The sequence below is a fragment of the Pelophylax lessonae genome (assembly GCF_965119305.1).
Source record: "Pelophylax lessonae genome assembly, chromosome: 4".
NCBI lineage: Eukaryota > Metazoa > Chordata > Amphibia > Anura > Ranidae > Pelophylax > Pelophylax lessonae.
In genome coordinates, this window is record NC_138771.1 from 143,464,094 (window position 1) to 143,489,722 (window position 25,629).

General features: G+C 41.7%; 1 protein-coding gene across 1 annotated transcript in view; it reads right to left on the reverse strand.

Annotated features, from left to right (window-relative positions):
• Positions 1-1,733: 1,733 nt before the first annotated feature.
• Positions 1,734-25,629, reverse strand: part of MAPK8IP2 (mitogen-activated protein kinase 8 interacting protein 2) — a 108,122-nt gene continuing 84,226 nt past the window's right edge. Inside the window, exons 7-12 of the mRNA XM_082255280.1 lie at positions 21,920-22,089; positions 9,620-9,729; positions 8,310-8,420; positions 5,758-5,828; positions 5,327-5,425; positions 1,734-3,607 (exon numbers count right to left, since the gene is read on the reverse strand). Of these exons, the coding sequence (XP_082111406.1) occupies positions 3,535-3,607; positions 5,327-5,425; positions 5,758-5,828; positions 8,310-8,420; positions 9,620-9,729; positions 21,920-22,089 (634 nt within the window). The 3' untranslated portion in view covers positions 1,734-3,534. The remainder of the gene's footprint in view (positions 3,608-5,326; positions 5,426-5,757; positions 5,829-8,309; positions 8,421-9,619; positions 9,730-21,919; positions 22,090-25,629) is intronic.

A 25,629-nucleotide genomic window follows, 5' to 3' on the forward strand; every position in this document is an offset into this window, starting at 1 on the left:
CGCTTATTTGTGTGTATTATCATGATTCCATGTAATGTGCCTTTTGTACCGTATGTGAATATTGTGTGCTTATTTGTGTGTATTATCATGATTCCATGTAATGTGCCTTTTGTACCGTATCTGAATATTATGTGTATATTTGTGTGCATTATCATGATTCCATGTAATGTGCCTTTTGTACCGTATCTGAATATTGTGTGCTTATTTGTGTGTATTATCATGATTCCATGTAATGTGCCTTTTGTACCGTATCTGAATATTATGTGTATATTTGTGTGTATTATCATGATTCCATGTAATGTGCCTTTTGTACCGTATGTGAATATTGTGCGCTTATTTGTGTGTATTATCATGATTCCATGTAATGTGCCTTTTGTACCGTATCTGAATATTGTGTGCTTATTTGTGTGTCTTATCATGATTCCATGTAATGTGCCTTTTGTACCGTATGTGAATATTGTGTGCTTATTTGTGTGTATTATCATGATTCCATGTAATGTGCCTTTTGTACCGTATGTGAATATTGTGCACTTATTTGTGTGTATTATCATGATTCCATGTAATGTGCCTTTTGTACCACTCACTCACAAAACATTAAACACCAGAAATGCAGCTCATTTTTTATTGAATGCTGAAAGGAAAATAAATGAGCTATGACATGAAAAAGATATATCCTATTATCAAGTGCGATTGAATGTCATGCCTTTCCCCTCTGCAGCTGACAAATTCAGTCTTTGGGTTCTAGACAGTGCAGATCCTCGGGATTTCCTAACAAGAACATAGACCTTGTTTAAAAAAAACAGTCTTCCATAAAAACTGTGTTGTCTACAGCCACCTATCCGATGTTAGCTTTCTGATTTGCAATATCAGGTAAAATCTTGGGTCCTATTTATTAAAGCGGATCTTCACTGGATCTGAGCACCACAAACCAAAAACACGAATTCATTTTTAATATTTAACGCAAACTCCCCCATTCCATCCATATCTCCATGCTTTATTTTGCTGAGAAATCACTTTGAAAAACAACCCCCTACCATTTCTGGCCAAGGCCATCTTGAGTAAAGGCAAATGATATATATAGCATTTTCTTCCTGGAATTATTCTGCCCTTATGGGCCATACACACTATAAGATTTTCTGAAGACTTTTTCCTTTAGATTTACCAAAACCAGATAATATGAGGTCAAACCTAAACACTTTCAATTTGTATGCAATCTGGCAGGCCCTTGCACTACATAGAAAAGGTAAATCTGAAGGAAAAAGTCTTCAGAAAATCTTATAGTGTGTGTGGCCCTTTAGCTCAAGCATGCATGAAGGAGAGTGTGCTTAGCTGAGAAAACCCTCCTCCCCTCCTGAAGGCTCCTGGGATCTATGACATCATGTGCCTAGGCAAGAAACCAGGAGGTAACTAAAGATATATAGAAAAAATTAAAATAAGTAATATGATATACTTTCCTATCTACTTACTAATGCTAGCAGCATGGGGATTAAAAATAATCAATGTTGATTGGGAGAGTGAAGTTCCACTTTAAGATTTCAAATTGTTAATTGCTGCTTTTTTTATATTTCCCCTTCCAGAATTGACCAGAAGGTTTTCTGATAATCATGTTTCCTACTTCCGTTCATTTGTTCGGCACTTGTGGTATACACCATTACTTCTAATACAAGCCAATCACTAGTTAGATTCTATTTTGATGCTTTTTTATAGCTTTTTCCAATATGTTCTTCGCAAACAATTAAAAGCCACTTTCTAGTAGTGTGCCAGCCTATAAAACCTGATTTAGTCCCCAACCTCTTTATGAAGAGGCTTTGAAAGATCAAGTGGTATTGGTAACTGTGCATAACAACGACAGTTCTAATTTTCAGACGCTTTTTGGAAGTGAGGCCCTCTTTATTTGATGCTATGTAGATATGTATATGTTCTGCTCTGAGCATTTCACATGAGCCAACACTGCAGATACGGACTCTCTATGCAAACACTTGACCTAGGACTTTACCTCGTCAGATAAAATGTTCCTACACAAAATATCTCAGGGAGTTCATAATTATTTTACATAAAGAAAATGCTGATTCTCCCTTAACAACAAACCTATTCCATGAATGTTTTTCCATGATTTTCATGTTATGACTTTTTAGGATCTTCCGTAGCATCCACTCGAGCATCACCTGTTGATATAGTGAGGGTATAGTGTCTACATTATCTTCATGCTGTACAGTTTGAATCGTCATGCCATTAACCCCTTCACTGCAGGCTTGGCATAGAACGGTCAGTGTCAGAACAACAGTAGGAGACGACAGGTAGGTTCTGATACACAAATGGGAGGAACAAAGCAGAAAGCTGCTGATCACTAGCATGTGAGGGAGACAAGTTATCAAATGCTACGCTGATCATAACTAACGGAAGCTGGGCTCCTCCAAAAAGCTCAATATGCCCCATCTCAAATGACAACTAAAATAATGCTTTTCTTTTCAAATACACCAGCTATCACACACAACTGTAACAGCACAGAATACACTGTAATGGCAGACGCTGTTACTCTCAGCATCATTAACAAGTTTGACAGGCATGAGCAAGAAATTGATCATTTGATAAATATTCTTCTACCCTGTCATCAAGGAGAGCTGCCTCTGTCCTCTAGATTATAAAGCCACCAGAGGGCCTTTGGAAGGTTGGTTGGCCACACAAGAATGATTTTCAAGTTACATTTACGAGACAACAAGAGTTTAGCTATGGGAAGCAGAAATGACTAGGATGTACTTGCTTTTTTGAGAAAGGGATACCCGTGGAGTAGATAAAGGAGATGAGCCTCGGCCTATTGCCAAAACCAATTATCCACGTATCAGAAAATGTAGGAGGGTTAGAGTAATGAGCTGCAGTTTTGTCCAATTGTGTATGTTTAAAAAAGGCACACCTGCACATTATCAGAGAAACTGCCAGGGTGACTGCCTAAGAAGCTCTGTAGAGGTTCATATACATGCTCTCAAGGTGTGCTCTAGAAAGGAAGCCAACATCAAACTCTCTGCTGATCTGCAGCGAGGCATTCGATAAAGTGAAGTATGCAGCAAGGAATGTGGGTCATTTCAGGTGCTCTGCTGGTCTGGAGTCCAAAAGAGTTAACTCAATGCTCCCCAGTCTCTAATATATGAGCTGTCCTGTTTGGACGCTCTGCATGATCGTTTAAGGAAATTATTAACCCAACATGCTCTACTGCCTGAAGCAAGAAAGGGATTATTTTGAGAGGCACTGCAAACTTGGTCAGGAGTTAATGCAAAGTGCTAGCAAATTTACAGCAGGTGGGAGAGTAAAGTGAGAAGAAATAGAAGGGTTACAGGAGTTTCTCTGCAGTTTGCTGTAGGAAGGGGGTTAATGTGAGATGTCCTGTACCGATGAAATGATATAATTCTGTGTCTGGGGGATGTCAGGGATCATGCAGGCTCATTGCCTCTGGTGTCCTGGCTGGGTGACAATGACATTGAGACTTGTATATATATTTATACCCCAAGAATCCCACCCTTAATATCTACAACCCCTTGGTTACTCCAAGTAAATATCTTCTGTGGGGCAACTGAACTCCACGTGTTCCTGGTAGAATTCTTGGAAAGCTCGTCTAGAAAGAGAAAAAAGGAAGAGCAGTCATCACAAACTTCTCACATTCTGGTTGTGCCAATTATCAAACATCAAATAGAAGATACAGTTTTTAGTCTGGCAACTGGTATCTCTGAGAGGTTCTATGGTTGTGTAGGACTTGTAGCGCCGCTGAAAGCCAATGGATGAAAGTTTCCCCCACTGGTGTTAGGACGAGGGAGCAGGCATCTATCCACTGATTCAGAAGTGTAAAGCGTATATAATTGACATGCCACTCAAGCCAACCTGGGGCTCTAGGAATATTTGTGATGGTATGTGGTCTATGACCAAGGCCTGGTGGGGTGGGCACAATGCATCAGAGGGTGTGACCAGAGCAGAGGCCACATACCATCAGAAATATTCCTAGAGCACCGGGTCGGCTTGACCTGCATCTCACTTCTACATGCTTTACACTGCTGAGAGGTTCTACTCATAAATGTCATGCATAAAACTGTATTTCTAAAATTTGCTTTGTAGTAAATATCATTTTTTTTAAGTGTCACCTATTTATAAAGCGGCTTCATACCGCAGCCCAGTTATTATCAATGATAATATTCAAGCAAATGTATATTGTAGAAAAAATGTAATAGTTTAGACTTTTTTTTTGTCCTAAAGCTAATGGCAAGCGAGGCGCAATACGCGGCTCACCACATGGGATTGTGGCTGCCGCGTTAGGATAATAAAGTTTTTAATAAAAAAAAAAAAAAAATGTGAATATCTCTTTAAGCCGCGCGTGGCACGCATGGGTCTTTCAGGCGGGAAAAACGTGACTTCTCGTCACATAGGCGGACACGTGACCTTCTAGAACCTTCCGTCACGTGGTCAAATAGGCCTATATAAGCGGCTGCATGAGGGCTCCGGACACAGTTGGTCTAGTACGGCGTAGCAAGCTCCCCTCCCCCCCACCCGTTGTCTGCACTTTTATGTGGCTTGTCACCCTCATTATGAGGGGGGACTTCTGATTTATTTATTTATTTATTAATTTGCTTGAGTTTTTTATGACTAAGCGATAATTTTATTTGCATATTTATTTGGAGTTTGAATTTTTCAATATTTATTAGATTTTTGAATTAATAAAGTCATTTGAGTTATTTATTTATTAAATTTATTTATTGATTCACTATTTATTTATTTATTTATTTATTTATGCCAACAAAAGTGCCGCGGCCATTTAACTACCAATGAAATTATGTTGGGTCTTATTTTTAGAATAAGTGATATTTATATAATTGGTGCAGTCTACATTCCCATGTAATTTATTTTTTTTTTTTTGCAGATAAATCATGAAGAAGGATCTTTTGCTCTTCTTTTCCTCAGTCTGTATTTTTAATTATTGTTTACACTAAATTTTAATATCACTCTAGTCAATCATTTTCAAATTCAAATTAGACTGTGGAAGAATTAGGTCCATTAAAATAAATTATTTTGTTATCCTTTATAAACGGCTTCCTTTATGTGCACTGGCAGTAGCTGAATCTAATGCCAAAATTCAGTACCATCCATCAATAGTTTACTGTGTCTGCAGCAGTGGCAAATTATAATTATCACTAATTGGCTAGTGTATCCTGTCATCTGCACAAACACATGCAATCTTGTAAGCAATGGTAATGGAAAACATGGTCATTATTGTGATCCGTCCACATATTGGTAATAATGAACAGCAGTAAATTAGTAGTAAACACTCATTCTGTATTAAACTCACCCCACACATTCGGCTACACGTCGCATTGAATCCTGGGAAACAAAGACATGGCACGCAAATCGATTGAGGACAGGATGTTTTGTGATGAAGCCAAAATAGCTGTATCAGCAAATGAAAAATAGATTAAAAATATGTAAATATCACATACAAATGAACTGCAATTATCTTCATAATATTCTGCTCACTAAAAGTTAAATAAAAAAAAAAAAAAAAAACACCAGCACCTAAAAACCAAAAATTATGAACCAAAATAAAAGTAACAAAATGAGAGAAAAACTCCCCTTGAACTGTCCTTTTGTTTTGACTGTTTGCCTTTAGTTCTTTTATTTGTAAGAAGAAAAACACTGACCATGCTTTTGCCCATAGCTAACATTTGCCCAAATCTAATCTGCTAAGAGGTGCCCAGTTCCTAAAATCATGTCATTTCTTACCAGCTGTTACGTGGATGACAACCACAAAAGGAAATATTCTTCATCTGGAAGAAATGACTGCAGCGCTCATCCTGCAGAATAACAAATCAGAACGATATTATAAGACAGAGGATCTCGACAATCAGTTGTACAGTAACTCTGTTCATAGAACTGCAAGCATTGGAAATAACATCTAGTCCCTTCATTTCTAAATATTCTCTGCAATTGTTTGCATCTCTCAACTGGTTCTAAAAGTAATAAATTAGCTACATTGGGGTCAGTGCAGTAAGCATAATGTGTGTGGGATTTATATACTGCACTTTATTTACTATTTTTCCAATTAAAATATTGTTTTGAATTCAATACCAGTTTTAATGCACAAATGAGCTGAATGTACTACAATGATTTGTAAGTATAAATTGAAGATAAAAGGACGTTTTAGGCAAAAAAATACAGATATATGTGAAATAATCTTGCATTTGTTAAATAACTATGAAATGCAAAAAATGTCAGAGTGTCATCATGTTTGTATAAAACAATATAGTACTGGGTTTACTTTAGGCACTCATATAGGGAAGTGGCTCAGTCAAAAATAGCACCCTCCCATGAGCAATACAATCTGCATCTACATCTGCATTAGATGACATTCCCAGTCACTGATAATCCTGTAGTTGAGCAGTGCTGTATCTTGGCCTAGGCCAACAAGGCCCAGGCCTAGGGCAGCACTTTGCAGGGGGGCAGCAAAAAAGCTGATGGGGCTGCACTGATATGCCGCATTGATGGGCAGTAATGAGGTTGCACTGATGAGCACTGATGGGCACTGAGGAAGCTGAACTCATGGGAACTGCTATAGACTGTGGTTTACAGATTACAGGGTGGGTCATAAACAGGAAAGGTTATGGCCTTTACAGGAAGGGGTGGGTCATATTTAAATTAGGGGTGCCCAAGTTTAGTCAGGCCTAGGGCAGCACAAAACCTAAATACACCACTGTAGTTGAGTTCTATATACCCCTTGCAAAACCTCTCATTGGTTTACCATGGATGAGGGTGATACCCTGAGTGATCATCTGCTCTAATACCCCATATAGCCAAGTGTGCAATGCATATTTACTATACAATAGTATTGTAATGTTAAAGCGGAGCAAATCCCAACAATTTGACAATTTTCCCAAAGCAGTTACATTCAAGTCAAGCCATGTATGATAACTGTTACATTTTCTTCTGCTCTCAACCTAACTGTCAATCCTTCAAATGGCTGGCGTCATAACTGATCACATGTGCAGTATGGAAACTTCAGATCAAACAGAGGCTGAAATGGCAGCTTCTGTGGCTGTAAAGGATAGGGGGGTTTATTTCCACTTTAATTATTATTCTATGAACTTGAAATTTAGGCTAAAGCCAGCCATACATGGATCACAATGCAGCTAGTTCAGCAAGGACCAGTCAAATTCAATCCATATATGGATAGGGTGATTGTACAAAAATGGATCTACTGATCGACTTCTGTACAACCGCCCTATCAGATTTTTGTACTCAATTAGTGTATTCTAAAGGAGGGGGAGTCTCCCCACTGTCAGCATATTAGGAACAGCTGGAGAATTCCCCCATCCACCTCGAATGTGTGGATAGATAAATCAAGCCTTTTTTTTCCTTCAACCTGCTGGCTGAACAAAAAAAAGGATCTGGGGGCCCTAATGGAAAACAGGCTTGGCAGCGGCATGCAATGCCAAGCCGCTGCAAGCAAAGCCAATGGAATACTGGCATTTATAAAAAAGGGGATTCACTCCAGAAATAAAGAGATTATTCTCCCTCTCTACAAGACTCTGGTCCGGCCACATCTGGAGTATGCTGTCCAGTTCTGGGCACCGGTCCTCAGGAAGGATGTGCTGGAACTGGAGAGAGTCCAGAGAAGGGCAACAAAAATGATTAGGGGAATGGAGGACATCAGCTATGAGGAAAGACTACAAGCACTGAACCTATTCTCTCTGGAGAAGAGACGATTGAGGGGGGATATGATATCAATGTACAAATACTGTACTGGCGACCCTAGCATAAGGAACAAACTATTCAGAGAAAGGGAATACAATAAGACACGTGGCCACTCAATAAAACCAGAGGAAAAACGGTTTAACCCTAAAATACATAAGGGGTTCTTCACTGTTAGAGCAGTAAGGATGTGTAATTCTCTTCCACAAGCAGTCGTATCAGCAAGGAGCATCGATAGTTTCAAAAAACTATTAGATGGGCACCTTAGAGACCACAACATACAGGGGAATACAAAGTACGGTTAACAGCAAACACACACACACATCATAGGTTAAACTGGATGGACTGATGTCTTTTTTCAGCCTCACAAACTATGTAACTATGTATTATCATTGGGCTGCTTGAGCCATTTAATGTGTACCATGGTGGCCTTCCACATAGCAGCTCTTATGAAGTGTCTTGTGCTCTGGTCCATTTTTGTACACCTCAGAAAGTATGCAAATGTCAAGGATTTGGAGCAATAAGGTAATAACGTTTCTATATTTAAATATTAAAGTTGTTTCAAATGTAAAAAAAATATTTCTTACCTCTGGCCTGTCATTTCCTCTTAGGATGAGTTTTACACCACGCAGAGAAATCTCCAGTTCACAACTGGCTGGCGGTCGCAGGTGTACTGTCAGTTTCCTTGCAGTTGCAATCTGATTGTACGATAAGAAATAGCACACAGCAGTTAATCACAGTTGCTGGTATTTTAAACCTTAATTATCACTTCATACAGTGGAAGCAGGTATTAATGGATAAGTTCACCTTTATAAAAAAAAATAACAAACGCATAGGAAAAAAGTGCATTATTTTTTTTTTCACAGGAGCCTGCAGAGCATTGCACTCATGATCAGTGGATCAGGCTCCTGCAGACACGTCCTCCAGCTTTCCTGCCTGTACGTCTGTACAGGCTTTCTGTTTGAAAGCTACAGAAAGTGTTAATGGACTATGATGGAGCTCATTAGCACCCTCTCAGTCCACTGAGAACTACAAGCCATCTGCTGCGGTGGCAGACAGCATTTGTAGTTTTCTTTTTCACTGATTTCTGTGAGTTAATGACGTGGCTGTGCAGGTAGAGCCCTGCACAGCGACAATGATTTTAAAATATGACAGTGGCTGCAGGGGGCAGGTTCCCCAGCCCACTGTCACAGGGGAAGCAGTTAGTGGAAGAGGGGAGCAGGAGCTGGTATATGTTACATGTTACACTGTAAAAATGGGTGTAACATGTTCTAAAAACTAGTAAACATATCCTTTTAATCAATATTTAGCCTCTCAGTTTACTCTGTCCTAGCACCATCATGCAGTATACTTTGCTGTCATTGTTTGTAGTCTGTCCATAGACTACATTCATGTATGAATATTCGTACATGCCACAGAAATTGAGGGTTCCATAATGAAGATTAATCTTAAAAATAATAGTTTTATCCTGTTTTACAAATGAGGAGCTCATATTCATCCTATATTTAAATAGTATGTAAACCCAAAATGTCATATTCCTGATATGAGTCCCTATACTTGTATACTGACCACACTAAGCAGGAGAACACACCATGGCATGTTCTCTAGCTGGGAACTCAGCTTGCTCTCCTCCAATGATCAGACTTGTCCTCACACACCCCCCCTCGCACAGCCTTTTACTGGGAAGATTAGTGTACTGCTGTTTCTCCTCCCCCCAGAACCTGAGTACCTGATCACTTATAAAAAGAGAAAAAAGGTATGTATGTTTTTATGTATCTATACACAAATGATTTGTCTTTCATTTCTATTTTAAACTCAGCGGCTTGTTTTACAAGGTGATAGTTTACAATCACTTCAAGATTGTCTGAAAGATGCCTTCAGTATAAAAGGGTCTTACCTTCTGCATAGCTGCACATAAGATACCATTGCCTTGATGATGTGGAACCTCTACTGAACCCAAAAACTGCACATCAAACATCTGGACCCAGGGAGAGTTTCCTTTGAGAACTGCTGGGTAATTAAAAAAAGTTTATTATATAAAATAATAAGGTAAAGTCAGCACCTTACAATAATAAGACAGCAGCTTGCAAACAATGTGAATATACAAACACCAAAATAACGTATGAAATAAGCTTGCAGCGCTAAAAACGGTGATTTAAAGTAACACATTTTTTCAAAAAATGTGTATGACAATTCAGCCCATATAAAGTCTTTTAAAATAAATCCACAAATGTGCTGATATTCAGTGCCGGTATAATTAAATAGACACTCCTCCACCAGTGATCCTTCACCAAAAAAAGGGATGCACACTCACCAGACCGATATGCTGCCTTATCAGGACAGCTACTGCGTTTTAGTGTAGTATCAGGTCTTGAGCGGAGCCAGACATATGGGGGTTCACACCAGAGGATATGTCCTCCAATACTCCAACAAGGCAGGTGTATAAATCAGCAGACATAGGAGAGAACAAATCTTGTCATAGTGTAGCATTTATTTAAAACGAAAACATGACAAGCAACCTAAAAACTTGGTAAAAACATCTGATATTGATTCATACAGTGCAAGCATCTGAAGGGCACTTACATGAAAAGCCACCAGACTCACAATAGAACTGGTAAAAATCTTATGGTGTGTTGGCGCTCAGAGGTAATACCATGGGGTGGCTGCTGCAAGTGAGGTAAGTGGTGTATCTGGGGTCTGTAAACAGGATACAAGTGGGCATTACACAATTACATCATGAATAGTAGGCACAAGGAGGGGATTAAAAGTCCATGTGCTAGTCCCTAGAAGAAGGATTATGGAGGATTATCCTGGGATCCAATGGGGAATGAAGTGGTCCAGGGGAGATTCAGGGATGGATGGATGGATGGATGAGCACTCAGGGCAGCTGACCGGTGGAGTGAAGCCAACTCTGTATAGACAATTAGGAGGAAAGGAAAGCGCCTCTTGAGTGTGGTAAAAGGATTTATTACAATAAAATTAGTAGTAACTCACATAGAGGTTTGTGGATTCGCATATGCAAACGCCATGCTCCGGGGGCAGATGTAGATGGTTGCGGTTCCTGGTGGTGTCCGACAGCTCCGGAGGACTCGAGAGGCCCGCTCCTTTGTCTTCCGGGTGGTCAGCAGCGAGGAAGCTTGTGCATCGGCCAGCGGCAGCGTCTGACGTTACGGAGGTTGGTAAGGGCAGTGTGGGCAGGCTTGGGCTCACAACGTGTTTCGGAGCATGCGTCAATGTCCGTCCGGGGATGCGCACTCCTTTGTCAAGACTTGACAAGGGAGTGCGCATGCCCGGACGGACATTGACGGATGCTCCGAAACACGTTGTGAGCCCAAGCCTGCCCACACTGCCCTTACCAACCTCCATGACGTCAGACGCTGCCGCCGCCGATGCACAAGCTTTCTCGCTGCTGACCACCCGGAAGACAAAGGAGTGGGCCTCTCGAGTCCTCCGGAGCTGTCGGACACCACCAGGAACCGCAACCATCTACATCTGCCCCCGGAGCATGGCGTTTGCATATGCGAATCCACAAACCTCTATGTGAGTTACTACTAATTTTATTGTAATAAATCCTTTTACCACACTCAAGAGGCGCTTTCCTTTCCTCCTAACAATAGAACTTGTGGCTATGAACCTCTGTCATGTAGCACCACTCTACGGCCGTTTCGCGTTAATATGCCTCCTCAGGAGTAGTTCGTTAATACGCTTTGGCTGCTCCTGAGGAGGCATATTAACGCGAAACGGCCGTAGAGCAGTGCTACATGACAGAGGTCCAAAGCTACCAGTTCTATTGTTAGTCTGGTGGCTTTTCATGTAAGTGCCCTTCAGATGCTTGCACTGCATTAATCAATATCAGATGTTTTTACCAAGTTTTTAGGTTGCTTGTCATGTTTTCGTTTTAAATAAATGCTACACTATGAGAAGATTTGTTCTCTCCTATGTCTGCTGATTTATACACCTGCCTTGTTGGAGCATTGGAGGAGATATCCTCTGGTGTGAACCCCCATATGTCTGGCTCCGCTCAAGACCTGATACTACACTAAAACGCAGCAGCTGTCCTGATAAGGCAGCATATCGGTCTGGTGAGTGTGCATCCCTACTTTTGGTGAAGGATCACTGGTGGAGGAGTTTTTATTTAATTATACCGGCACTGAATATCAGCACATTTGTGGATTTATTTTAAAAGACTTTATATGGACTGAACTGTCATACATATTTTTTGAATTATTTGTCACTTTAAATCACCGTTTTTAGCGCTGCAACCTTATTGCATACATAAAAAAAGTTTATCGTTGATAATTTTCTGGCATTAAAGAAAACCCATAAAGAAAAAAAGGTTGCCTCCCTAGGAAAATGATTTTTGCATGGCTGCGTCTGGCTTCAAAATGTTCCTGATTTGCAATTTTTTGTTCCAGGTCAGTAACTCACAAAGCTCTGAATACATTGACACAGCAATGGCAACCGCCGTATTTCTCTAAATACAGATTTCCTTTAACGGTTTTAGAAAAGTTGCAACAAAAGCAGCTATGCTTAAACATTTGCCTAATAAACTAAAAATATCAATTAAAAAAAAAAAAAGAAAAAGCAATAGTATCTTAGGCAAACTTTCTACCACTAAAAGTAAAAGTAAGTATGCACAAGATACTGGCCCAAAGACAGGCAAGAGCAGCAGAGTTTGTTGTTCCCCATTTTGTGAATACAGAAAAAGGAATCCTCACATTTCTGGTTCTCATTCTCTTTCATCTGGTATTATGAGTACTATAAGATTTATGTGTTCTATGTTTGTATGGAAAATACGATTCTTGTACTCACCGTAAAATCCTTTTCTTGGAGTCCATTGAGAGACAAGGAAGTCTTTCACTTTTGGGTTATACTGCTGCCTACATGAGGAATGGACACTAGCAAACAAAAAAAAAACCTGCAGGCCAGCGCAGCATAACCTCTCCTACTTCCAGAATATCTCAGTTTTGTAGCAAGCAATACCAGGAGCCTGATTAACCACTTCAGCTCCGGAAAGCTTTACCCCCTTCATGACCAGGCTATTTTTTGCTACGTGGCGCTGCGCTACTTTAACTGACAATTGTGTGGCCATGCAACGCTGTACCCATAGAAAATGTATATCATTTTTTTACACAAATAGAGCTTTCTTTTAACTCGATAAGACAATCTCCATTCTACAGCTGGGTTTGGCAATCAAAGTTCAGGTTTATGCTCTTACTATCTTGTTTCAGAGACCATTGGCCTCTCACTCCTTGAAAAGAACCTTTATACACGGAGTCTCCCATGTAGCGCTCCCCCTCTTCATTCCTATATAACTCCATGGTTCTCTCTGCACTTTAAAAATTGTATGGGCAAGGGAACCCCTTAATATTAAAAATAAAAGAAAAAAATGTTATTTATTTTTTACATTTTTTAAATTATTATTTACATTTTGTTTTTTTTTACACTTTTGGTAGGGGGCTTGGGTGAAATATCAGGGGTTTTGAACGTACACAGGAGTGAACAGTTTCAGCACATGGGGAGAAATCAGATTTGGGCAGCACATACAGGGGGATCGGTGCGGCAAGGCAAGGGAACAATTACAGAACTATGCACTGTGTCTGTGTCTCTCCATCCAGCTGCTAAAATCCGGTGAGAGGGAGAAGGGGAGAAACCATCTGTCAGCTACTGGAGGGAGATACACAGGCACAGTGCATTATTCTGTAGTTGCTCTCCCATCTCACTGCACTGATCCCCCCGCTGTCCAGGCCTCCCTGTGTGTCTGGCTCCCCTTCCAGAGGGTCGTGGTGCTCCTCTGTCAGTGGCCCTCCTGGCATTGGATGAGGCATCAATGTCCACCTGGTAGAATTAGAGAATGTGTGAACAGAAGACCATTTGGTAGGCTTACAAATCTGGGATACATTATCTTGATGCTGAAAAGCCCAAAAAGCACTCATTAATCTAGTAGAATTTACCTTGACAGAAAAGGGTGGACTCTGATCCTTGGGACTATAAGTTTGGATGAAGGCCTGTCTGAGCCACCAAGAAATGGTGGAAGGAGAAGACAGTGACTGAAACATAAACTATCAAAGCTCAAATCATATTCAGACAATGGAGTGAAATCTTCTTGGGGTGAACTGGAGCAGGACAAAGGGACAGAAGATGTCCTGGTTGAACTGAAAGGCAGAGACTACCTTAGGTAAGAAGGAAGTCTTTGGCCTCAACATGACCTTGTCCCTATGTAAAACCAAAAAGGTTTCCTTAAAGGATAAGGCCACCAGTTCAGACACTTCTCTGTCTACGAGAAATACTACCTTGCCAGTGAGTGTAGAGAGAAGAATGCTTCTAATAGGTTTAAAACACAGTTTTTGAAGTACAAAGAGAACCATAGAGTCACATCGGAATGAAGAGTGGGAGCGCTACATGGGAGACTCCATGTACTGTATAAAGGTTCTATTTAAAGAGTGAGAGGCCATTGGTCTCTGAAACAAGATAGTAAGAACATAAGCCTGATCTTTGATAGTACTGAGAGCCAAACACAAGTCAAGACCTAGCTTGTCAGGTCATAGTCCCACATCTGCTTGGACCAGCTTGAGCAATGAGGATCACCAGTAAGCCCTCCTCAATCCTGGGAAGCAGACAAGGAAGTGATTTTAGGGGACGGAAAAGCATAGATCAGGGTGTACTGATACCACGGAGGCACCAGAACATTCAGAAGAGGATCTCTGTGCCTAGATACAAACAGGTCTAGTCTGTGATGAACCTGAAGGCCAGGAAGTCTGCTTCTGGCATCTACCTCTACCTCTAGTGCCATGGTTCCTCCATTATGACTGATGTACCCCACTTTTGTGACGGATTGGATAACTTTAAAGCAGGAAGGTCAAACACTTCCGAGATAGAGAGGGGGAGTGGTTTGGTGTGATGTGAGCGCACTAATGGCTTACCTGTGCTCCGTCACCCTGCTTGACTCTGTGTGCTGAGAGCGCGGGAGACGGGGGAGTGAGCGGAGGAGTGGCAACCCTGGAGTGAGAGCTGGCGGGGATTGGGATCCATCCCGGCCGTGTTGGCGGTGGCAGATGAAGTGGCCCTTGGGAGTGTTGTGCTGCCTAGAGGGGGAGACTGTTGTCCTCTTCAGACCTTGTCAGCCCCTGTCTCCTGTCAAGATTTAGCTGGCTTGCCTTAGCTCTCCTCGGCTTCCCCTGATGCTCCTCAGCCTTCCTTGGTCCCCCCACTCTCTGACTAACTCTGGCCACATTTGGTTACCTCAACGATCCCTTTGCGGACTCTGTGGCTCCCTGGAGATGACACCCAAGGAATGCATCTGAACCAATAATAACCCTCTATATCAAACAGATAAGTGAAAAACTGACTTCTTCCTTTTTGTTGGTTTTCTTCTTTTTTTGCCTAAAATTCCATTGCCTATACCAGGGTTTAAAGCAGCTCGGAGAGGGGGCCATAGATCTAGAAAATAGGAGGCTTGTTAGTATAGTACTTGGGAGTAAACCCGCTATAGGCATTGACAAGGAAAAAGGAAGATACAGCAGGGCTGCATGAAGCCGCAGCCAAACTGGAATGGTTTGCACACAACCCATCTCAAAACAATGTGAAAGAGTCGCAATCTAAGATATCCGTGTCACCTTCTGCAACTCTCAAGGGGTTAAGCTCAAGTGGTAAGCCCTCTAAAATGGCTTCAGCACCCTCCACATCGACTGCAGGGAGATCATCTGACCTCTTGGTTTCAGAGGCTTCAGTGGCAGAGGAGCCGTCTTTGAAAGAGGTATTAACGGCAGTAAATGGATGTAAGTCTGCCCTATGAGAAATAATGGACCAATTAAAAGGTATAAAGGAGGAAATGACTTACAAAAGGTGCGAGTCAGTGAAGTGGTAGATGCAATAAAACCCATGAAACAAGAAATTGAATCATTAACCTCCCTGGCGGTATGATTGTTTCCGATTTTAGGTGCTGAAAGTGGTACCATTATTTTGCTAGTAATCATAAATTATAATATAATAAATGACTATAAATAAGTTAAAGTATGTATGTATGTATATATATACAGTATATATACATATATATATATATATACGTATATATATATATAATATATATATATATATATATGTGCGTGTGTATATATATATATATATATATATATATATATATATATGTGTGTATGTATATATATATATATATATATATATATATATATATATATACATAAAAAGTACAGCACTACTGGACTGGACAGCACTACTTACCACTAAGAGGCTTTCCCCTCCTTGCTGTCACCATACAAACCGAATACTCCTACTGGGTTCTGATCCCTTGCGTTTGCTGTGCTCCTTGTGAGCGTTATCCCGGTGCCATTATCTGGAGGTGAATGTTGGCGCATAAGGGCCCTGGTGTCTCCCATATTTTCCGTTTCTTCCCCCAGCCAGCTGTACTCCAATGGGGGTTTGGTTTTTCCAAAAAATACTCTTTGATAAACCGGTTTGAAACCAGGCCCATAAAAAAGCCCCTTGGACGCCTTTTTCAGTGGCTATCTGGCGTGTAATAATACACATCTTGATCTGTGATACCTACGTGGACATAGTTACTGGTACCAGAGAGGAACTGTCCAGAGTGAGGACGCCCAGGATAGAGGACAAACACCATTCAGGAGAAATTAAGATCAAGCTCTCAATTATCTATTAACCGGTAAGAGGCTTATCCTCCTATTTGAGTGATCACATCCTCCCCTGAGCACTTATTCCTCATCTGGAGTTCTCATATACGCCCTTAATATTCTACTATCTGGTAAGGGGCCAGTCCTTAACATGGTGGCGGGATCATCTGCACCTTAGAGTTGTAGTGGATACTTCACCTGGATATCTTCACATCCAACTGGAAATATTGTTTTGGACTCTATGCACCTTTGCTTTTACTTTTAACCTTCATTTGAGTGTGATTTTGATATTCACATTGCTGATTTAGTAATTACACTTCTTTGTATTTTATGTTCATCACTTTACCATTCATCACATATGCAACAGTTGTGTGAATATTTGTTTATTATATTGTTGTTTTGGCTCACTTCAACCTGATTGGTTGACACTTATCAGTTTAGCGCACCTGCTTCTTTATATACATAATTTTCCCCGATTGGTTCTAAGGTTGCAGCTGTACTTGATTTATATCCTGCGCACTTTTTTCAGATATACACAACCTGGTCCTCAATGCCAAATAAATTGGTCTATCTGGGGACTGGACTGATTTGTTCCACAATGACAAAATATTGTCATTAAATGTAGAGGTCCGGAGTGATACTGGACTGCCTCGAAGAAGGTTGTCATCAGACTTAGAACTCCTATTCAAAAACCAAGAGTCAGACAAGTACAAACCTGGGAGAATTTGAAGTTTTTCCTGAAGGAGAAACACTCTGGCCTAACCTGTATCTAGTATTACACCCAGAAGTTCATTCCAGTGACTATTTCTGAAGGTTCAGGATCTATGTGAACTGTTGTAATGTCTACATTATGAGACAGAGCCTTCCCTGACTGTTCCTTTAACAGGAGGTCATATAAGTATCCCACAATGGGGATACCAGTAGAGTGTAGTAGAATTAGTACTGGGGCCAGCGCCTTGGTGAACACCCGAGATGTAGACAAGAGGCAGAATAAACTGAAAGGGCAGGGGACCCACAGCGAAGGCTGAAGATAGCATTGGTAGATGCAACAGGCTAATCCTCTAATTTCAGAGTGATTATCACTGCATTGATAAGAGCTGAAACTGTGTCTTTTAACTTCAGAATTATAGCAGTAGACTGCGACTTCTCAGAGGCAGGCTCAGCAGTCAAAGACTGGCATGATCCAGAGTAAGAGTCTTTGTGGCAATGGCTCTGAACCTGTTAAAGCCATGGGTAAATCACAGCCAGGGAAAGGCAAATAACTGGCTTGTGGCTTTTGCAGTCAAAGGCAGTAAATAAATGGGTGATTTGAATCATAAAGTCTTGCACGACAATGGTAAAAAACGGTAGCAGAGGGCAGAGAAACCGGCAACACTCGACAGAGCAAAGGAAAACTCTTAACATGGGATAGATTCTGGTATATGAATGTAACATTATTCCAGACTGCAGATTTCAGCTGCTTTAGTGGGCGTGCTGCTGCAGTCTAAGTAAGATTCTGTAGCTTGGCCTGACTGGTCTACTTACAAAACAATTTTAAGAGATGAGGGCAAGTGTGCTGAGGCAATTCCAGAGGTTGTGGTCCCGGAAAGCACTCTGTGGCTAACTTTTACCAGAAAAGAGTCTGGAAAGTGCCCTACACGGAACACAGTGCGGAGGTCACTTCCTGGCTATCCCCGTCAAGTCCAATAGAGTCCAGACAGCACTCCAAAACTCAAGCGGAGAATAGCCACACCAGATAGCTGCAAATAAAGAGTCCAGCTCTAGCAGTGATGTAGATTAGAGTCTTAAATGAAAAAAAAAAAAGAAAACAAATGTGCTAGAAAAAATAGGCTAGTCTTTTCCACAGCAGAGCTGTGTCCCTCAATGAATGAAAAAGTAATTATTTCTAAGATTAAGCATAATATAATATTGTATTTTTTAATGAAGACAAATTGGAACTGATTTACTAAAGGAGTAGGGAATTTTCAATTTGCAAAGTGACTGTTCAGTTAGCTTAGCGAATAGGGTCCAGTTGTTTATATTATTCATGCTTGGGTATTTGAACACGAATTCACCTACTGCATATTCACTTTCATTGTTTCTATTTTTCTACCAAAGGTCTTATAAAATAGTCTAAGTTTCTCTCTACAGCCAGCAGCAGGCTCTGGAAATATTTATGAATAATGGAAGCATTTATGAAAACCCTTTATTGATCAGCTTCAGGGCCAGATCTAGCCTGTCTGATGAGGGGGTGCAGTAAAAAATATCAGGGGGGCAGAGGATGGGAGGTCAGCAGGGCAATACACAGGGGGTCATCAGGGCAGAATATAGAGTCAGCAGTTTGTAGGGCAGTGTACAGAGGCCATAAGCTTGTAGGGCAGTGTACAGGGGTCCGCAGGGCAGATGATAGGGGTCAGCAGAGCAGAGGAAGGGATCCAGCAGGCTGGAGAAATATAGTGGCAATATAGTGGCAGGTTAGGGCATTATAGCGGTGGTATAATGGCAGGTTAGGGCAGTATAGTGACTGGTTAGGGTAGTATAGTGGCAGCAAGACATAATGGCAGTACAGAGCAGGCTGGGGCAGTACAGTACAGTGCCAGGTTAGGGCAGTATAGTGGCAGGTTAGGGTAGTATAGTGGCAGCAAGACCAAGCAGGAAACAGAGCCTGTGTATGTAATGGCCAAATATGGGTGCCTCTTACACACTTGTATATATATATATATATACACACACACACACACACACACAGTATCTCACAAAAGTGAGTACACCTCTCACATTTTTGTAAACATTTTATTATATCTTTTCATGTGACAACACTGAAGAAATTACACTTTGCTACAATTTAAAGTAGTGAGTGTACAGCTTGTATAACAGTGTAAATTTGCTGTCCCCTCAAAATAACTCAACACACAGCCATTAGAGTCTAAACCACTGGCAACAAAAGTGAGTACACCCCTAAGTGAAAATGTCCAAATTTGGCCCAAAGTGTCAATAGTTTGTGTGGCCACCATTATTTTCCAACACTGCCTTAATCCTCTTAGGCACGGAGTTCACCAGAGCTACAATGGTTGCCACTAAGGTCCTCTTCCACCTCTCCATGACAACATCACAGAGCTGGTAGATGTTAGAGACCTTGCGCTCTTCTATCTTCTGTATGAGGATGCCCCACAGATGCTCAATAGGTTTTAGGTCTGGAGACATGCTTGGCCTGTCCATCACCTTTACCCTCAGATTTCTAGCATGGCAGCGGTCATCTTGGAGGTGTGTTTGGGGTCGTTATCATGTTGGAATATGGCCCTCTGGCCCAGTCTCCGAAGGTAGGGGATCATGCTCTGCTTCAATATGTCACAGCACATGTTGGCATTCATGATTCCCTCAATTAACTGTAGCTCCCCAGTGTCAGCAGTACTCATGCAGCCCCCAGACCATGACACTCCCACCACCATGCTTGACTGTAGGCAAGACACGCTTGTCTTTGTACTCCTCACCTGGTTGCCGCGACACACGCTTGACACCTTCTGAGCCAAATAAGTTTATCTTGGTCTCATCAGACCACAGGACATGGTTCCAGTAATCCATGTCCTTAGTCTGCTTTTCTTCAGCAAACTGTTTGTGGGTTCTCTTGTGCATCAACTTTGGAAGAGGCTTCCTTCTGGGACGATAGCCATGCAGACGAATTTGATGCAGTGTGCAGCATATTGTCTGAGCACTGACAGGCTGACCCCACACCCCTTCAACCTCTGCAGCAATGCTGGCAGCACTCATACGTCTATTTCCCAAAGACAACCTCTGGATATGACGCTGAGCACGTGCGCTCAACTACTTTGGTTGACCATATCAAAGCCTGTTCTGAGAGGAACCTGTCCTGTTAAACCACTGTGTGGTCTTGGCCACCATGCTGCAGCTCAGTTTCAGGGTCTTGGCAATCTTCTTATAACCTAGGCCATCTTTATGTAGAGCAACAATTCTTTTTTTCAGATCCTCAGAGAGTTCTTTGCCATGAGGTGCCATGTTGAACTTCCAGTGACCAGTTTGAGAGAGTGAGAGCGATAACACCAAATTTAACACACCTGCTCCCCATTCACACCTGAGACCTTGTAACACTAACGAGTCACATGACACCAGGGAGGGAAAATGGCTAATTGGGCCCAATTTGGACAATTTCACTTAGTCCCCGTTCACACTAAGGCGACCTGTGAGGCGACCTGGTCGCCTCACAGGTCGCCGTAGGTCGCCTCCCATAGAGAAGCTGTGGACCCGTTCTAATAGGAGCGACACAAGTCGCTCCGACTTAGAAAAAGGGTCCGGAGCTTCTTTGGGGCGACCAGGAGGCGACCGCCATAGACTTCAAAGTTATGAAGTCCATGGCGGCCGCTCCGAGGTCGCGGCGCGCTGCTTGCACCGCGACCTCGGAGGTCGCGGTGCGAAGTAGCGTCGCTTGTATGTGAACGGGGCCTTAGGGGTGTAATCATTTTTGTTTCCAGCTGTTTAGACAATAATGGCTGTTTGTTGAGTTAATTTGAAGGCACAGCAAATTTACACTGTTATACATTGTTTACATTGTAGCAAAGTGTAATTTCTTCAGTGTTGTCACATAAAAAGATATAATAAAATATTTACAACAATGTGAGGGGTGTACTCACTTTTGTGAGATACTGTATATATACACACACAAACATTTATTTAATAATAACACACATGAATAAGATTATGTAAAAAGAGGTGCCCAATGTGGTTATTCAAAAGATAGGCACGCGTCCTCTGCTTCAATAAAACATTCAATTACTTTATTTTACTGAATAAAACGCGTTTCGTGGCTTTAAATGATAACTTCCTTCTACATGTGATCCACCTACGTACATGACATCACTGCACCAAACACTACACTCCACCTAGAGGACAATAAAGAGTATGTCCCAAGTGGAGCACACCATCAGCTGGTACTAGACACCAATGTTATCACCTTGATCTGAGGAAGTGACAATTTAAAGCCACAAAACACTTTTTATTTGGTGAAATAAAGTAATTAGATGTTTTACTAAAGCAGATGACTCGTGCCTATCCTTTGAATAACTACATCAGTCGCCTCTGCCAATTGAACTACCAATGGGCTTTTTTTTTTCAATGACTCTTCTTACCTATTTGTTCACCCACCTGAGAACCCCACAGAGCACCCAGGATGGGAATGCTGGAGATCGACCACACCGATCCTGCATGGAGACATGTTTTCTCTACCTGCACACTAGAAAGACCGCATGTCCCCCCTTGCTGGGTGACCACAGCCCCAACAGGTATAAGTCCATTTTGACCTTTTGTACTTTTATTGTGGAAGCATTTTTGTTTCTGAATGAATCTACTACACTATAAGGGCTCTCCCATCTCCCTCTGTTTTCTTTTTCGGTGGAGACTCGGTGGGCTATATCAGAGACCACTGGTCAGCTCCTCAGGATGCTTCGGTCCACGAGCTACAACCACACCCTAGACCCTATGAATAAGATTATGTACACTATGCAGATTTCTTTTACTTGTTAAAAAAAATTCAAAAAAGGCTACAACTCTACGTTGCTTACCAACATTCTCTTTTACAGGACAGACCACCTCATGGGCATAAAATGAAGGAAAGATCCCTCTCTCTCCTGTTCTCATGTTATAGCCATGACACCAAGAACCATCCTCACATTCCACCAATAATGGGTCATCAACATCCAGTTCAAGCTCATCTTCATGGCGAGGAATAAACCTGAATAGCAGGGACACAAAAAGCAGAAGTTAAAACTATATGACTAGTGTAAGGGCCTCTGTCGGCTGGCTTTTGTTCACTTCAAGCGGGCTTAGCATTTTTCCATAAAAGTCTGTGGGAATGCAAAACCTGCTTGAAGCATGTCAAACCCAGATCAAAAGGAGGTTAATTGCAAGTCAAATACACAGTCAATAAATTCTGAGTAATCTCAAACATGGCTCAATTTGATACCATCAACACAACCTCTTTAAATCATTGTTTTTTACTTATAGTTACCATAATTAAAACAATTAATACTCTAAAAGTAATATGTTACAGTTACTATACCAGTACCTAAGTGAGATATTTGGCTTTGGGTCTGATCTATGGAATCAGGAGACAGAAAATATACTGTTTGTATTGCCCATGGCAACAAATCAAATGCCATCCAATGTCAAATATGTAACATGCTGCTCCAATCAAGATCAGGCTCCATACTCCACCATCACATCTCAGGCGATGGCTAGTTTAAAGGGTTAGTTCACCTTTTAAGAAAAAATGAAAAGGTGAACTATCACCATACACCTTCCCCACCGCCTCCCTGGACCCGCCCCCATACTTACCTTCGTGAGTAATGAGCTGTCAATGCCGACAGAGCTGGTGCAGTGATCCCTGCTTTTCTCCCTCTTGTTTCTGCAGTGCTTCAGGGATAGATCAGAGTGAAGTTCTGCAGGAGAAGGAGAAGAGCGGGGATTTCAAATGCGCAAACCAGTGCACTGGCTGCATGGGCACTGACAGCTCATCACCCACAGTAGGGAAGTACAACCGGGGCCAGGGGGATGGGCAGGGTGTACGGTGTAAGATTTCTGAAAGGTGAACTTTAATAAAGGAAGAATATTATTTTGCATTTCAGTGTGCGCCATTCCTGTTGTTGGTAAAATGAAATCAAACTCCAGCTTCCACTCTCCAATCTTCATTAGAAGAGTTAGCTAACTTTGGTTAGACAGATAACACAGACATATTTGTCACACTTTTCACAAAACGGTCCTCTTGTATTTAGAATTTTTTTATACAGTGGATAATTGTAATGATATTACTAATTTCAAAAAGTTCATTTATAAGCCATTCTAGTTTAAGCTCCAACAAGCTCAGATGCACTGACAATGTTTGCAGAGTTTAATGAACCATACAGGTTGTGCACCTGATGTGTACATGGACACAAGTTAATAGTTTGACTGAATAATTAATTGGCTGAATGATCAGACAGAAGATGATCTTAACTTGTGGTTTACTGAACAGTTGCACGTTAGAAGCATTAATATAAAACTGTTTCAGGATGGCAAAGAGCATGCATACAATGCTAAATAATACAAAACAGATCATAAAAGCTGCACAAGCATGGATTCTTCACAGCAATATCTCTGTGGCTAAATTAGAGTAACATGTGGCTGCATAGTACAGCCTCTATAAGATTCTAGAACAACAGATAGTCTAGCTGTGGATCACTACTTCAGTAGAATAGTTCAGAAACACAAACATCTACTTCTGATTATCCTCATAAACGGCGTTCCTCTCAGTAAAGTTCAGGATAGCTCCAGTAATACAGGTGAATAGTTGGAGGGATTCAAGGACAAAGGGCGAACACAATGGAACTGACACACTCTGGTAGCAATTGGGGAAGGGCTTTCAAAAGCAGCTGGGTCTTTCTGGAGAAGCTAGAGGCCTTCCTGGCTGCCTGCAGGCTCGTTCTGACAGTGGAGAGCTGCTCACTTGGCCGCAAATCACTTGCCAAACTACCTTTAGGTGTGGTCTTTATGAGTTGTTGAGGGCTAAGGAATTTGTCATCCCTGTGAGTGTCTCGGAACCCAAGTAGTTGTAGGACATGAAATTAAAGAGACTAGTGCCTGCATCTGAGCTTGGTAAGTAACAGTCCATTGTACTCTACCCGTTTTGAAGTTGCTGTCCCCTGGTATCTTTGCAGACCATTCAAATTCATCCTGCACAAAGTGTACAGGAGGTCTCCAGAAGTTAGGTATCTATGAGCGCCTAGGAGGTTGAGTCTTGGTTACATTCAGCAGGACAAGAGGTAACATGCCTCTGGCTTCACATGCCTCAGTGGATGGTAGTTCTACACAAGGGGAGCTTAGACCTGAGCTAGGTGACTATTGGGTTGTGTAATATCTTTTTCCAAAGGCAATTTTCCTTTCTGGTGTGCACCTATACATTGGACTCACACTCTGTTTCCAGGTTGATGGTTAAAGTCTGATGCTTTCAACTTTCCATGATCCACCCATTACCAGTCTTCAACAAATTGTTGGACTTCAGAAAGGTGTTGTTTCTACACCGAAATCCAGGAGGTTGGAGTGTGTTAAAAGTTCTTCAGTGGACACTGTGTCCCATAGGTTTGTGCGGAGTACAGCCAAACATAACATGGTAGGTTGAGTGGCCTGTCAAGGAATGTGCTGCATAGTTGTACTTCCAGATAACAATGCTAATTAACGGTCCTATTCCTTATTTCTCATGAGCTTATATGGTGAAATTGAACCTCTCACATGTCGCATTGACTTGTGGTTGGTACGGAGTAGTGTGTGGTTTCCTAATGCTTAGTGAGTGGCATCATTCTTCACTTTCAAAACAGGGTCTCTGAACAGAATGCATCTTCTGCGCACAGCCATAAGGATGACAAAAGTGCTTCTACACCATCTGGGTGGCCATCTTAGTGGTCTGGTCGGGAGTACTGCCACCACAAACTTGGCAAAGTGATCCAGCATAACTAGAATGTGAAGGTATCCGTCTTCTGACTTGTCGAGAGAAAGAATGTCAATGGTCATTACTTCCAGTGGGCCATGTGTGTGCCATGTCAGAAGTGGAATTTGGGTCTCAGTATCCTCTGACAATGAACAGATCACACAGTGTAAACAGGTTTTTTTCCCAACAACTGAAACAGACCCACACACTGTAAACATTTTGTGAATACCTCAGTGTCTGGTTTCTCGTCTAGCTGTTCGAAGATGCAACAATAGAATGCTACCCATCCACACCTCAAACTTGGCTCCTGCCATGTACTCAGCAAAGTGTTGTATGATTGCCCATGCCAAAGCTAAGAGCTCCAGCCTGAAGGAGCTGATGTTTGTAGTTTCCTTTTTATTTTTATTACATTTAGGTTTTTACTGGCATAGGTGATGATCTTCTACTGGCTGCCTTGTGCTTATGAGAGGCCCTGAATACTGTTGTCAGTTCTTAGCAAGTAGCAAGCAAGCATGGGAGCCAACATTACCTGCTGCCTAAAAAAGCCAAAGACCTCCTGTTGTATTAGGCCTTATTGCTCATTTTACTCCAACAACCTTGTTGGGAGCAGATCAACAGGGGCACAGATCTATGAGGGCAATCTAACGGGTGCAGCGTATAGACATGGGGGCAACATATCTATAGGGGCACTCTGATGGGGGCAGCTTATCTATGGGGGCACTCTCATGGGGGCAACAGATCTATGGGGGAAGCTCATCCATGGGGACACTCTGAAGGGGGCAGCTTATCCATGGGGGCACTCTGATGGGAGCA